The sequence below is a fragment of the Pleurodeles waltl genome, chromosome 5 (assembly GCF_031143425.1).
Source record: "Pleurodeles waltl isolate 20211129_DDA chromosome 5, aPleWal1.hap1.20221129, whole genome shotgun sequence".
NCBI lineage: Eukaryota > Metazoa > Chordata > Amphibia > Caudata > Salamandridae > Pleurodeles > Pleurodeles waltl.
The window spans coordinates 1,532,800,473-1,532,813,914 of NC_090444.1; the positions used below are offsets into that span (position 1 = coordinate 1,532,800,473).

At 43.9% G+C, this 13,442-nt stretch overlaps 1 protein-coding gene across 1 annotated transcript in view; it reads right to left on the bottom strand.

Moving 5' to 3' along the window:
- Positions 1 to 13,442, bottom strand: part of MYOM2 (myomesin 2) — a 571,331-nt gene that overhangs the window by 250,515 nt on the left and 307,374 nt on the right. Inside the window, exons 21-23 of the mRNA XM_069235814.1 lie at positions 12,480 to 12,594; positions 7,894 to 8,050; positions 7,690 to 7,796 (exon numbers count right to left, since the gene is read on the bottom strand). Coding sequence (XP_069091915.1) covers positions 7,690 to 7,796; positions 7,894 to 8,050; positions 12,480 to 12,594 — 379 coding nt within the window. The remainder of the gene's footprint in view (positions 1 to 7,689; positions 7,797 to 7,893; positions 8,051 to 12,479; positions 12,595 to 13,442) is intronic.

Genomic DNA, 13,442 nt, shown 5'->3' on the forward strand with positions numbered 1-13,442 from the left:
TACCTGTGGAGTTTGGCCTCTAGCTCAGCCGGCCCCGGGAGGGGGGGGGGCAGAAATGCCCTAAAATAAATTTGACCCCCCTAGCCCCCCCTGCCCCTGCCCGGGAACAACCCCTGCCTACGGGGTCGCTCCCCCTGCATGACATTGGCGCCAAAAAACAAATCCCAGGTGCCTAGTGGTTTCTGCCCCCTTGGGGGCAGATTGACCTAAAATCGGCCAATCTGCCCCCAAGGGGGGCAGAAATGGCCTAAATACAATTTGCCCCCCAGGGGAGCGACCCTTGCCTGATGGGTCGCTCCCCATCTCGAAAAAAACAAACAAACAAAAAAAAAAACACAACAAAAAAATTTGCCCTGGTGCCCTGAGGGTTCTGCCCCCCCCCCCCCTGGGGGCAGTTCGGCCTAATAATAGGCCGAACTGCCCCCAGGGGGGGCAGAAATGGCCTAAAATAAATTTGCCCCCACCCCTGCCCCCGGGAGCGACCCTTGCTTACGGGGTCGCTCCCCCTGCGTGACATTGGCGTCAAAAAACAAATCCCAGGTGCCTAGTGGTTTCTGCCCCCTTGGGGGCAGATTGACCTAAAATCGGCCAATCTGCCCCCAAGGGGGGCAGAAATGGCCTAAATACAATTTGCCGCCCAGGGGAGCGACCCTTGCCTGATGGGTCGCTCCCCATCTCTAAAAAAAGAAAAAACACAAAAAAATAATTGCCCTGGTGCCTAGAGGGTTCTGCCCCCCCCGGGGGCAGTTCGGCCTAATAATAGGCCGATGTGCCCCCAGGGGGGGCAGAAATGGCCTAAAATAAATTTCCCCCCCAACTCCCCCCCCCCGGGAGCGACCCTTGCCTACGGGGTCGCTTCCCCTGCGTGACACTGGCGCCAAAAAACAAATCCCAGGCGCCTAGTGGTTTCTGCCTTGGGGGCAGATTGACCTAAAATCGGCCTATCTGCCCCCAGGGGGGCAGAAATGGCCTAAATACAATTTGCCCCCCAGGGGAGCGACCCTTGCCTGATGGGTCGCTCCCCATCTCTAAAAAAAGAAAGAACAAAAAAAAATAAAACACAAAAAAAAAAATTGCCCTGGCGCCTAGAGGTTTCTGCCCCCCCTGGGGGCAGATCGGCCTAATAATAGGCCGATCTGTCCCCAGGGGGGGCAGAAATGGCCTAAAATAAATTTGCCCCCCCAGATCCCTCCCCCCGGGAGCGACCCTTGCCTACGGGGTCGCTCCCCCTGCGTGACATTGGCGCCAAAAAACAAATCCCAGGCGCCTAGTGGTTTCTGCCTTGGGGGCAGATTGACATAAAATCGGCCAATCTGCCCCCAGGGGGGCAGAAATGGCCTAAATACAATTTGCCCCCCAGGGGAGCGACCCTTGCCTGATGGGTCGCTCCCCATCTAAAAAAAACACAACAAAAAAATTTGCCCTGGTGCCCTGAGGGTTCTGCCCCCCCCCCGGGGGCAGTTCGGCCTAATAATAGGCCGAACTGTCCCCAGGGGGGGCAGAAATGGCCTAAAATAAATTTGCCCCCTCCAGCCCCCACCCCCGCCCCGGGAGCGACCCTTGCCTACGGGGTCGCTCCCCCTGCGTGACATTGGCGCCAAAAAACAAGTCCCAGGTGTCTAGTGGTTTCTGCCCCCTTGGGGGCAGATTGACCTAAAATCGGCCAATCTGCCCCAAGGGGGCAGAAATGGCCTAAATACAATTTGCCCCCCAGGGGAGCGACCCTTGCCTGATTGGTCGCTCCCCATCTCTAAAAAAAAGAAACAACAAAAAAAAAAAACACAAAAAAAACAATTGCCCTGGCGCCTAGAGGGTTCTGCCCCCCCCCCTGGGGGCAGTTCGGCCTAATAATAGGCCGAACTGCCCCCAAGGGGGGCAGAAATGGCCTAAAATAAATTGCCCTCCCCCCCAGGGGGCGACCCTTGCCTATGGGGTCACTCCCTTTGCGTGAAATTCACGCAAAGAAAAAACTCCCTGGTGTCTAGTGGTTTCTACCCCCCTTGGGGGCAGATTGGCCTCATCAAAATAGGCCAATCTGCCCCCAAGGGGGGCAGAAATGGCCAAAATATAATTTTCCCCCAAGGGAAGCGACCCTTGCCTAAGGGGTCGCTCCCCACCAAAAAAAAAAAAAAAAATGAAACATAAAAAATAAAAATAAAAAATGGCCCCTGGTGCCTAGAGGTTTCTGCCCCCCCTGGGGGCAGATCGGCCTAATAGTAGGCCGATCTGCCCCCAGGGGGGGCAGAAAAGGCCTTCCCGAAAAAATGCCCCCCCTGGGAGTGACCCTTGCCCAAGGGGTCGCTCCCTTTTGTCAATAACAATAAAAAATAAAAAAAATCCCTGGTGTCTAGTGGTTTCTACCCCCCTTGGGGGCAGATTGGCCTCATCAAAATAGGAAAATCTGCCCCCAAAGGGGGCAGAAATGGCCAAAATATAATTTTCCCCCAAGGGGAGCGACCCTTGCCTCAGACTTGCTTCAGACTCTGAAAGAGGGTTTGGGGCTTGCATCTCTGGAAGATTTGCAACTAGTTTTGCTATCTTTGAGATGCAAGCCACTTCATTAGTGAGGACTTTGATGAGGATGAGGGAGGTGGACTTAAGATACTTTGTGATAAAGTGATTGCAGTTCTCATTCCTTCATTGTTGTTATAACTTGCCTTTGAGCCTTTGAGAGGTCCTAATTGCCAGATTTCCAAACACATAAAAGGGAATAGCCAGATTCATAACAACTCTGTATAGGCATGAATCCATAATCTTGTCCTTGCTAAACCTACACAGCTTTCTAGTAATTAAATATGTGGAACTTTTAAAGTTTTGTTTTGTATGGAATGACTGTTGGAAAATAGCCCTTTCTGCAGCATCAACCCCAAACAATGTTCCATCCACCTCCCCCTTTTGCTAAATTAGTTTTTGTTGGCTTTATGACTCTGGATACTTTATCACTGCTAACCAGTGCAAAAGTGCACACGTTCTCGCCTTAACACATGGTAACACTGGCTTGTACCATATTGGCATATGTAGTCCCTAGTTAAGTGGTACTACCTGTACCTAGGGCCGGTGAATTAAACTCTAGTAGTGGGCCTGCAGCACTGATGTGTCATCAATTTAAGTAGCCCTTTAACCACGCCTCTGGCCTGCCATTGCAGAACCTGATTGCAGTTTCACACTACCATGTCGACATGGAACAATAACACTTTTACCAGGTCCAAACTTTCCCTTTGTATATATATGTCACCCCTAAGGTAGGCCCTAGGCAACTCAGAGGACAGGGTACAATGTATTTAAAAGGCAGGGCATTTACTTTTAAGTTTTGCATGTCCTGGTGGTGAAAAACTTCCAAAATCGTTTTTCACTATTGCACTGGCAATCACTCCCATAGGATAACATTGGGATCACCTTATTACACTTTATAAGTGCAATTCCCAATTGTAAAGACAGCGACTTTCCTTTGGGGTCTCTGGAATCACAATTTAAAATCCAGACTCATGATGAAGTTGGATTCACAGTTGCAATTCTGAAAATGCCACTTGTAGAAAGTTGGGATTTTCTTACTTTAGCCATTTGGTATTGGCCGCCTGTCTCTGATCAAGTCTGGAGTGGGTGACAGCTGAGATTGGTTTATTCTCTCTAGAGAGCCACACACAGTGGGAGCTTAGGTGTGACTTGATTGGCTATCCTGGCAATAATGGAAGGAGGAGCTGGACCCAGCCTTACTTACATTCGAAGAGGCTGAGTCATTTCCCCACACAAAGGGCTGCATACCCCTTGTAGTGAATCTTGAGCCAGGGAAAGAAGGGCAGGACCTCTGGGCACTTCAAAGGCCTGTCTTTGAAGTCCCCCCCTCTTCAAATGCACCACTCATTATAAGCCTGGACCCCAAACATCATCCCTTCAGTACATGTTCTGGGCTTGTGGATACTTTGCAAGGAAAAGAACTGCTGTGCTGCTGAAAGGTCTACCACTCTGTTGGACTGCTGCCTTGCTGTACTTACCTGCTGCCCTCTTGTCTGAAGGGGTAGAACTGGACCTGGAACCCATCTTGAACCCAGGAACCTGGAGTAACTCCAAGGTCTAGTCTGCTGGCCTCCTGATCTGAGCCTCAGGGACACAACAGCCCCCCCCCCATTGCTCATGGACCCATCTTCAATGGCTCCTGAATCCCAAGAGGTGTCTCTTAGGTTCAGGGCCCTGGGAAGTGGTTCTTGAGCTCTTTAAGTCAAGCTATTGGGCTCCTTGCAAATGCGAACAGAACCACTCAATTCAGAACCTCTTTGATCACCTGGAAATCCAGCACAAGCTGCTGCAAGTTTATCTCTTTGCACAGCAAGCATCTTCTACTCGTGTGGAATACAACCGCAATGCCGCAGCCCATACGTCTGCAACACCTGGCCTGCTTCTTGTGCCCCACTGACCATCGCCAGCAATTCTCTCCTTGCTCCTGGCAAACTTCTTGGCACAATTCTTGAGAAAGTAAAATTTCACCTGGTCTAATCTGGGACTGTATCTGACCCATCCTTCGCTGTCATCTTGATCTGGTCCAGCATGACCAGATAGCTATGGCTCACACATGTTGGATTCGAAAGAAGCTGCATTCCTAACGTCAGAGCACTTTGCATGTTTGACCCAGGGGCATCACAAAGACTGGAAATCTATGAAATAATCCAGCCTACTTTATAGCAACACCTCTGAGTGGAATTAAATTAGTCGAGAGTGGAAAAACTTTAATAGAAAAATTGATTTATCAACATATTAGAATTGTAAGTTTTTTTTGCCTCCCATCATCCTGATGAGGCTGAATTTCCATGGACCGAAATGCATCAACAATTTCTAAGCAGTCCTGACTACAAAAATTAACATTTAGTTAGACTAGGCTGAGCCACGTAATTAGGAGATTTTTCAACCCAGAAACCTTGGCATATGTTGGACTACCTTGGGTGGATTGTTTACCCACAAGAACTGGTTGGAACCATCGTTTCTGGATTTGGGAAGCCGCAAGGAATTCGGTAAGGAATGATTGTTTGTTATTTATGTTTGTCAAAAGGTATATGTCATATGTTTCACATCTGGATTATAAACAATTACACCCCTAGGTGAGGGTATTACATCATAATTCTGGAACTTCCAAGAAGATTCATGATAACTAGTTTTTGAAGAAATATGTATCTCCAATAATAATTTGTGTTTCATTGTGTAAATAAGACATACTTGCTTGCCCAGTTTGTTTTTTGTGTGGTATGGTGTAGCCTAGGGACGGAGGGTTATGTGAGAATTACTCTTCTTGGTTGACTAATCAAAAAGCTGTGGTTGGTGCTTTATGCTTTTAGCACTATATTGCAATTTATCCTTTAATAATTCATAACTCTGGTTCTACTAACTGGATTTTTGTCATTTTGGTATTGTTTTAGTCATCTTATTAATTCCATTTTGCTCTATGTTTCCAACCTGGTATGGAATCTTTTGGTGTTGCAGTTTTATTGTTTTACTGTTTTACTGTTTGAAGTGTTGAACAAATACTTTACACACTGCCTCTAAGTTAAGCCTGCCTGCTCTGTGCCAAACTAACTGAGGGTGAGCACAGGTTAATTTAGGGTTCCCTGACACTGACCCAGACTAGAGTTGTGTTTGCTGCTTGACCAGGGCTCATAGCTCAGTCAACCAGAATCCCAATTTCTAATAATGCCTTTCTAAAAGTTCTGTTCAGCTTTCATAGTATAGACGTTGATGCAAACACCTCAGATCCCTTATGACTTTTTATATTACCATTGGCATATCACTGCAGGTAAAAATATTCATAAAACAAGCACCAGACATATGGTATTATTTTTTGTGGAAACCAAACTTGACTGGTCCATGCAACTGTATTGTTTCCATAATCGCATCTCCTAGAAGTAGATGAACATTTTAAATGTGAGAAACACATGGCCGCTTAGACTTGCAAAGTTTGGCTTCCAAAAAACAGGAATGCCTTTTGTCTGGTTCATGTGTAATGTATTCTCCCACAAAAATTTACATTTAGTTAGACTAGGCTGAGCCACGTAATTAGGAGATTTTTCCAACCCAGAAACCTTGGCATATGTTGGACTACCTTGGGTGGATTGTTTACCCATAAGAACTGGTTGGAACCATCTTTTCTCAATTTGGGAAGCCGCAAGGGATTCGGTAAGGAATGATTGTCATTTATGTTTGTCAAAAGTTATATGTCATATGTTTCACATCTGGATTATAAAAAAATACACCCCTAGGTGAGGGCATTACATCATAATTCTGGAACTTCCAAGAAGATTCATGATAACTAGTTTTTGAAGAAATATGTATCTCCAATAATAATTTGTGTTTCATTGTGTAAATAAGACATATTTACTTTATCCCCCTTGCTTGCCCAGTTTTTTTTTGTGTGGCATGGTCTAGCCTAGGGACAGAGGGTTATGTGAGAATTACTCTTCTTGGTTGACTAATCAGATAGCTGTGGTTGGTGCTTTATGCTTTTAGGCACTATATTGCAATTTATCATTTAAAACTTCATAACTCTGGTTCTACTAACTGGATTTTTGTCATTTTGGTATTGTTTTAGTCATCTTATTAATTCAATTTTGCTCTATGTTTCCAACCTGGTATGGAATCTTTTGGTGTTGCAGTTTTATTTTTTTACTGTTTTACTGTTTGAAGTGTTGCACAAATACTTTACACACTGCCTCTACGTTAAGCCTGCCTGTTCTGTGCCAGACTACCTGAGGGTGAGCACAGGTTAATTTAGTGTTCCCTGACACTAACCCAGGCTAGAGTTGTGCTTGCTCTTTGACCAGGGCTCATACCTCAGTCAACCAGAATCCCAATTTCTAATAATGCCTTTCTACAAGTTCTGTTCAGCTTTCATAGTACAGACGTAGATGCAAACCCCTCAGATCCCTCATGACTTTTTATATTACCATTGGCATATTACTGCAGGTAAAAATATTCATAAAATAGCCACCAGACATATGGCATTCTTTTTTGTGGAAACCAAACTTGACCATTCCATGCAACTGTTGTGTTTCCATAATCGCATCTCCTAGAAGTAGATGAACATTTTAAATGTGAGAAACACATGGCCGCTTAGACTTGCAAAGTTTGGCTTCCAAAAAACAAGAATGCCTTATGTCTGGTTCATGTGTAATGTATTCTCCCACCTCATAGAAGGAGATTAACATTTTAGGTGTAGCAATCCTTTTAAAGCGTTAGTCCACACTCATTACAAAGCGATGATGCACTGCTGCGTAACTGATGTACATATGCAGCTTCTTTAAGACATAGCGGCATGAAGCCACATTATTGAACATCACATGTTGTATTTAAACTCAAGAAATGCAATCCCATTATCTTTACTTAATAGCTCAAGCATGGAAGAATTCCAGTTGGGAATATTATCTAGCATTATTTTCACGTTCTTCGCTAAGTCACACAATGATCTAATGTGAGTACACAGGTCTCGTGTAGCAAACACAAGGACACATTTCAGCCATTATTAGATGTCCTGGTATTTGCTTTTAAATAATAAAATCCTGTCTCAGTCCCAAGCACTGTCTCAGGAGAACAAAATTATTAATCGAGAACATTTTTGAAAAAATTTCAAATATTTCCCACTAATCACTGAAAATTACTCAAAAGGTTAATTTTATTAAGAAAACAATGGATCACTAAAAAATGTCTTACCGTCCGCATCCATCACATAACTAGATGAAATGCCCTCTGTGTCACTAACAGCAACGGAGTAGGTTCCTAAATCCGATTTGTCTGGATTTTTGAAGTATAGTTTAGAGCTAAGAAATAAATGTGGAACATTATTGATTATGTCAAATAGATCCCATGAAATTAGATGGTCTACTTCAGATTATTACTCTTTGCTACAACACTTACTTTTCCGCCACTGTTTCAACGCTGAATTTAGATTCATCAGAAATTTCTTCATAGGATTTGCACCAAGTAAACTGGGAGGCATCTGTCTTTTCTTTGCAGTTAAACGAAAGGTAAATCTTACCTTCTTCATCCACACCTGTTGTAACTTCTTCAATGCCTAAGGTATAAAATGTAAATGGCATTATTATGCTGTCTTGTTTTAGACTTTATGATCTTTCGCATTATTGAAAATAGTAAATGTATGAATAATATGCATTTCTATACAAACCAAAATCATTCATTATAAAAAATAGTAGATGTGAGAATTACTTCATAAAATGAATGCAACTGTTTGTAAAAATAAATCTGCAGCACTTTGTAAACAAAGGTAAATGACAATGGAGCCATTGTCTAAAAACAGCATTTAAGGTTGTAATTGCCCTCTATAAACACGCATTGGCAAAATCAATAGGTCTTACTTATGTGAGAGCTACAGGCCTATAGCCCTGTTGTACACCAATGTGCCTGTTGTGCAGCATGGCTAAAAGTTTGTGGTATGGAGTGGGGTGAGGTGGAGTGGAGTGGCATAGACTAGAGTGGGGTAGAGTGGAATGGGGTAGAATGGTATAGAGTGGAGTAGGGCTGGAGTCAGTTAGAATGGAGCGGGGTGGACTAAGGTAGAATGGAGTGTGGTGGATTTGGGTAGCATGGGGTGGGATGGAGTGGGGTAGATTGGAGTGGGGAGTTGGGTAGAACAGTTTACTAGATTGGAGTGGGTTAGACTGAATTGGGGTAGGTTGCAGTGGGTGGGGTAGATTGAGTGGAGTAGGGTCGATTGGAAAGGAGTAAATTGGGGTATATTAGAGTGGAGTACATTAGAGTGGGGTAGATAGGAACAGGGAAGATCATCATCGATTGGAGTTGAATGAAGTTAGATGTATTTGGGTAGATTAGAGTGAAGTCGGGAGGAGTGGAGTGAGGTGGATTGGGGTAGACTGGAGTGGAATGATGTAGAATGGAGCAGAGTCAGGTTGATTAGAGTTGAGTGGGGTAGACTGGAGTGGGTTTGCTTGGGTGGAGTATTTTAGGGTAGAATAGAACGGAGTGTGGGTTTAGATTGGGGTAGTTTTGAGTGGGTTAAATTGGACTGGAGTGGAGTGGGGTCGATTGGGAGAGTGGGGAAGGTTGGTGTAGAGTGGGGTGAAGTAGAGTGAAGTACATTGGGAGAAAAGAGTAAGGTAGATTGCATTGTGATAGAATGAGGTGGGGTGGTGTAGACTGGGTTGGGATGGATCGGAGTGGAGTGGGGTAGATATGGCATGGGATATGTTAGAGTAGATTGAATTGGAGTGGGAGAGATTGGAGTGTGGAGGAATAGATTGGAGTGTAGTGGGGTATATTGGTTGGAGTAGGACAGGATGGAGTGGGATAGATTGGTGGATTATGGTAATGTAGGTTGGGGTGAAGAGGGGTAGATTGGAGGGAGATAGATAGGAGTGTAGTAGTTTGGATTGGGGTAGATTGGAGAGAAGTGGGGAAGATTGGGATTGGACTGTGAAAGGTTGGACTGGAGTAGGTTGGAGTGGACTTGGATACAGTGGTATGGGGGTAGATTGGCTTGGGTGGGGTAGATTGGAGTGGCCTAAATTGGGTTAGGGTAGGTTAAAGTGGATTGGAGTGTATTAGAGTGGAGTACACTGGGGTGGACTAGAGTGGGATGGTTTGGAAGGGGTTGATTCTAGTAGGGAAGTTTGGTGGGGAGTGGAGCAGGGTAGAGTGGGGTGGAGTGGGGTGAAGTTGGTTGATGGGACAGAGTGGGGTAGATTTCAGTGGCATGTGGCAGTATGGAGTGCATTTGGGTGGGGAAGATTGGGTGGAGTAGAATGGAGTGTTTTAGATTGGGGTGGAGTGGAGTAGGAGAGGAGTGAGATAGATTGGGGAAAAGCAAAGTGAGGTAGATTGGAGTGAAGTATAGTAGGGTAGATCAGGGTGGAGTAGGGAAGACTGGGTGGATTAGAGGAAGGTAGTTTGAAGTGGAGTAGAATGAACTGGGCTAGACTTGAGTGGAGATGGGAAGGTTGGAGTGGAGTGAAGTGGGTCAGATTGGAGTGGAGTAGATTGGATGGATTACAGTCTGGTAGAATGGAATGGAGTGGGCAAAGATTGGGGTATTTTGTAGTGGGGTAGATTAGACTGCAGTGGAGTGTGGTTGACTGGGGGAGTGGAGTAGATTGGAGTGGTAAGGAATAGATTAGATTTGGGTAGATTAGAGCTGAGTGGAGTAGATTGGATTGACGTAAATTGAACTGGGTGAATTTAGGTGGAGTGGAGTAGATTGGGGTAGGGTAGACTGGAGTGGAGTCCGGTAGATTGGAGTGGGGTGCACTGTGGTAGATTAGAGCGGAGTGGGGGAGATTGGAGGGTGGAGGAATAGCCTGAAGTGGAGTGGGGTAAATTGGAGTAAGATAGATAGGAGTGGCATAGTTTGGAGTGGGGGAGACTGGAGTGAAGTGGGAAAGATTGAAAAGGAGTAAGTTAGAGTGGTGGTTAATAGAGTGGTGTGGGGTACATTGTGATATGGTGGGGTAGATTGGAGTGAGGGTGGGGTAAACTAGAGTGAAGTGGAGTAGATTGGAATGGGGTAAATTGGAATGGGGTAGATTGGAGTGGGAAGGTTTGGATAAGGTAGATTGCAGTAAGGCAGCTTGGGGTGGAGTGGGATACAGTATTTTGTAGTGGGGTAGATTAGACTGCAGTGGAGTGTGGTTGACTGGGGGAGTGGAGTAGATTGGAGAGGTAAGGAATAGATTAGATTTGGGTAGATTAGAGCTGAGTGGAGTAGATTAGATTGAGGTAAATTGAAATGGGTGAATTTGGGTGGAGTGGAGTAGATTGGGGTAGGGTAGACTGGAGTGGAGTCCGGTAGATTGGAGTGGGGTGCACTGTGGTAGATTAGAGCGGAGTGGGGGAGATTGGAGGGTGGAGGAATAGCCTGAAGTGGAGTGGGGTAAATTGGAGTAAGATAGATAGGAGTGGCATAGTTTGGAGTGGGGGAGATTGGAGTGAAGTGGGAAAGATTGGAATGGAGTAAGTTGGAGTGGTGGTTAATAGAGTGGTGTGGGGTGCATTGTGATATGGTGGGGTAGATTGGAGTGAGGGTGGGGTAAACTAGAGTGAAGTGGAGTAGATTGGAATGGGGTAAATTGGAATGGGGTAGATTGGAGTGGGAAGGTTTGGATAAGGTAGATTGCAGTAAGGCAGCTTGGGGTGGTGTGGAATACGTTAAATTGGAGTGGGGTATGGTAAATTGGAGTGGGGTATGGTAAATTGGAGTGGGGTGAAGTGGAGTGGAATGGAATGAGTTAGAATGGACATCAATGTAAGAAACAGTGTTATTAGTTGTGCAGGATGTGAGGCATGGGCAAGTAATCGGTCCACAATTGGATCCTTTCTTTGAACCAAGCCCCCCATTGTTGCACTTGACTCTCTCAGGATATCGAAGCAGAACAGGCCAAGGTCTACTCAGGAGAGGTTGTGTGGGTAAGTAATCATCATTTGCTGGTAACCGAAAATAACACTTGATAAATGAATTTTCAGCCTGCCCTTTTCTGTGCAACAAGAAAGCACATTTATTACACACAGGCACACACATGATTCAATACTGTATATTCATTTATAAATATACACATCAGGCATGTGGAATTAGCTTTGTTGACATTCTGAAATCACACTGGATGGTCACTGGATTATGACCCCCAATTCACAGTACTCCCTCTCCTCGACACCAGGCAAAATATCACAAAAATGGGGGTGGTAGTTCAAATAAAAGAGACCTCTGGGCTTTGTCAGGGGTTTACTACATCAAAATATAAGGAAGCATTGTGTCTTTGTCAAGGGGATCACCACATTATAATTTGATGCAACCCTATTGGCCTTGTCAAGGAATCAACACTTTATAAGACCAATAATCACATGTTAAAAATCACCATTCTAACACTGGAATCAGTAACCATGTTTGAGTGGAATCGCTGTCCTAAATAAAAGCATTAAAATGTTTACCAAAAGTCATTGTAAATGATGTACTTTAAATAAAGTACGTGATTCAATGATGTTCTAATAGAAAAGAGAGTGTGAGAATTGACACCTTCGCTGCTGAGCAGGACGTTTTTCCTAAGAACTAGAATGTGTTTTGAACGAATGGTTTGTGTGATTTTAAAATTATATTAGTTGAAGTATGGTCCTTGAATGTGATATGTACGTCATTGCAAAGTGACAAGTCGGATTTTAATGAGTTTTGCAGTCAACTTGCAGAGAAGTTATCAATGATTTCTTCAAGGTTCCTTGAGTTCATAACCTCAGGCTTTAGGTTTTCAGAATTCCTGGTAAGTTAGTCCACGTGTACATGTTTGTGAGATTGTAAGATTACACCTGAAACCTGATCTAGCAATTTCCATCAGAATTAAAGGATTGGCAATCAGTTAACTGGTGTCAGAAATCATATTACATTAAGTGCATTTTTTCCAAAACTTCGGAATATGTTCAAACTGAAATCCCTACAGTGTTTAAAATAAATTGATTTCTTTAGAAAAATATCAGAAAGGCCGTACCTGGTCTGGCCTGAGCAAGCACTGGTTCAGAAACTTCGGATGGTTTGCCTGGGCCGGATGCATTTACTGCACGGATTTGGAAAACATACGTTTTACCCTCTTCCAGTTCCTTGACCTTGAACAAAAACATAATTGACGTATTCTCCATTAAAATATTACCATATGTACATAAAGATGCGAACTTTATTTTTTGTATTTGCTCGTGCAAAGCGTTTTGGTGGCAGTGCTCATCCATTGTTGAGTCAGCCCTGGGTGCCACAAAAAGAAAATTGTGTTACTGATGAGGTCTGATAAGAAGTCTTGTCACGACACGTGCCCGAAGAAAAGAACAATTGAGGTTCCTAAATCTGCGAGTTTGCTTCTGAAACTTGTTTATGCAAGGGACCAGATACAGCCTTTGCAAATACACTGTAGTAATTGGTACACCGCAGTTAATGTTCATACACACTTGCAATGGAAACTTTTACTAAACTTCACATTACATCTTTAAATAGGTGGTCATAACATTACGGTTTTGTGAAAGAGAAAAACTGATTGATCTTGGTAGTGAAAGAATTCAAATATATTTGCAAGAAACCATAATTTATGTCAAATTAAATCAGTTTGCTAACACCCTCAAACAAACAATGCTTTAGCGAAGTTATCTAACACCGCCATTGTTTTAAAAGCGCTTTATATAGGTGCTGACCAGACACAGAGCTGGACAAACAGGCTTAAGTATGCATAAACTAGATAAAGATTTTGATATTTTGGTTTTCAAAGGCAAACGAAACATATTCAATCAGAGAAAGAAAGGAGGAAGCGATTTTAGGAACATTTACGAGATAATAAAACATTAATGATGAGTCTTGATGCTGTGAGGCATGTGTATTTATTTACTCATAAATTACGTGCAGGACATGCAGATCCTGAATCAAAGCAGGCAGATAAAACTGAGTAAAACAGTCGCCATTGATCCAACAA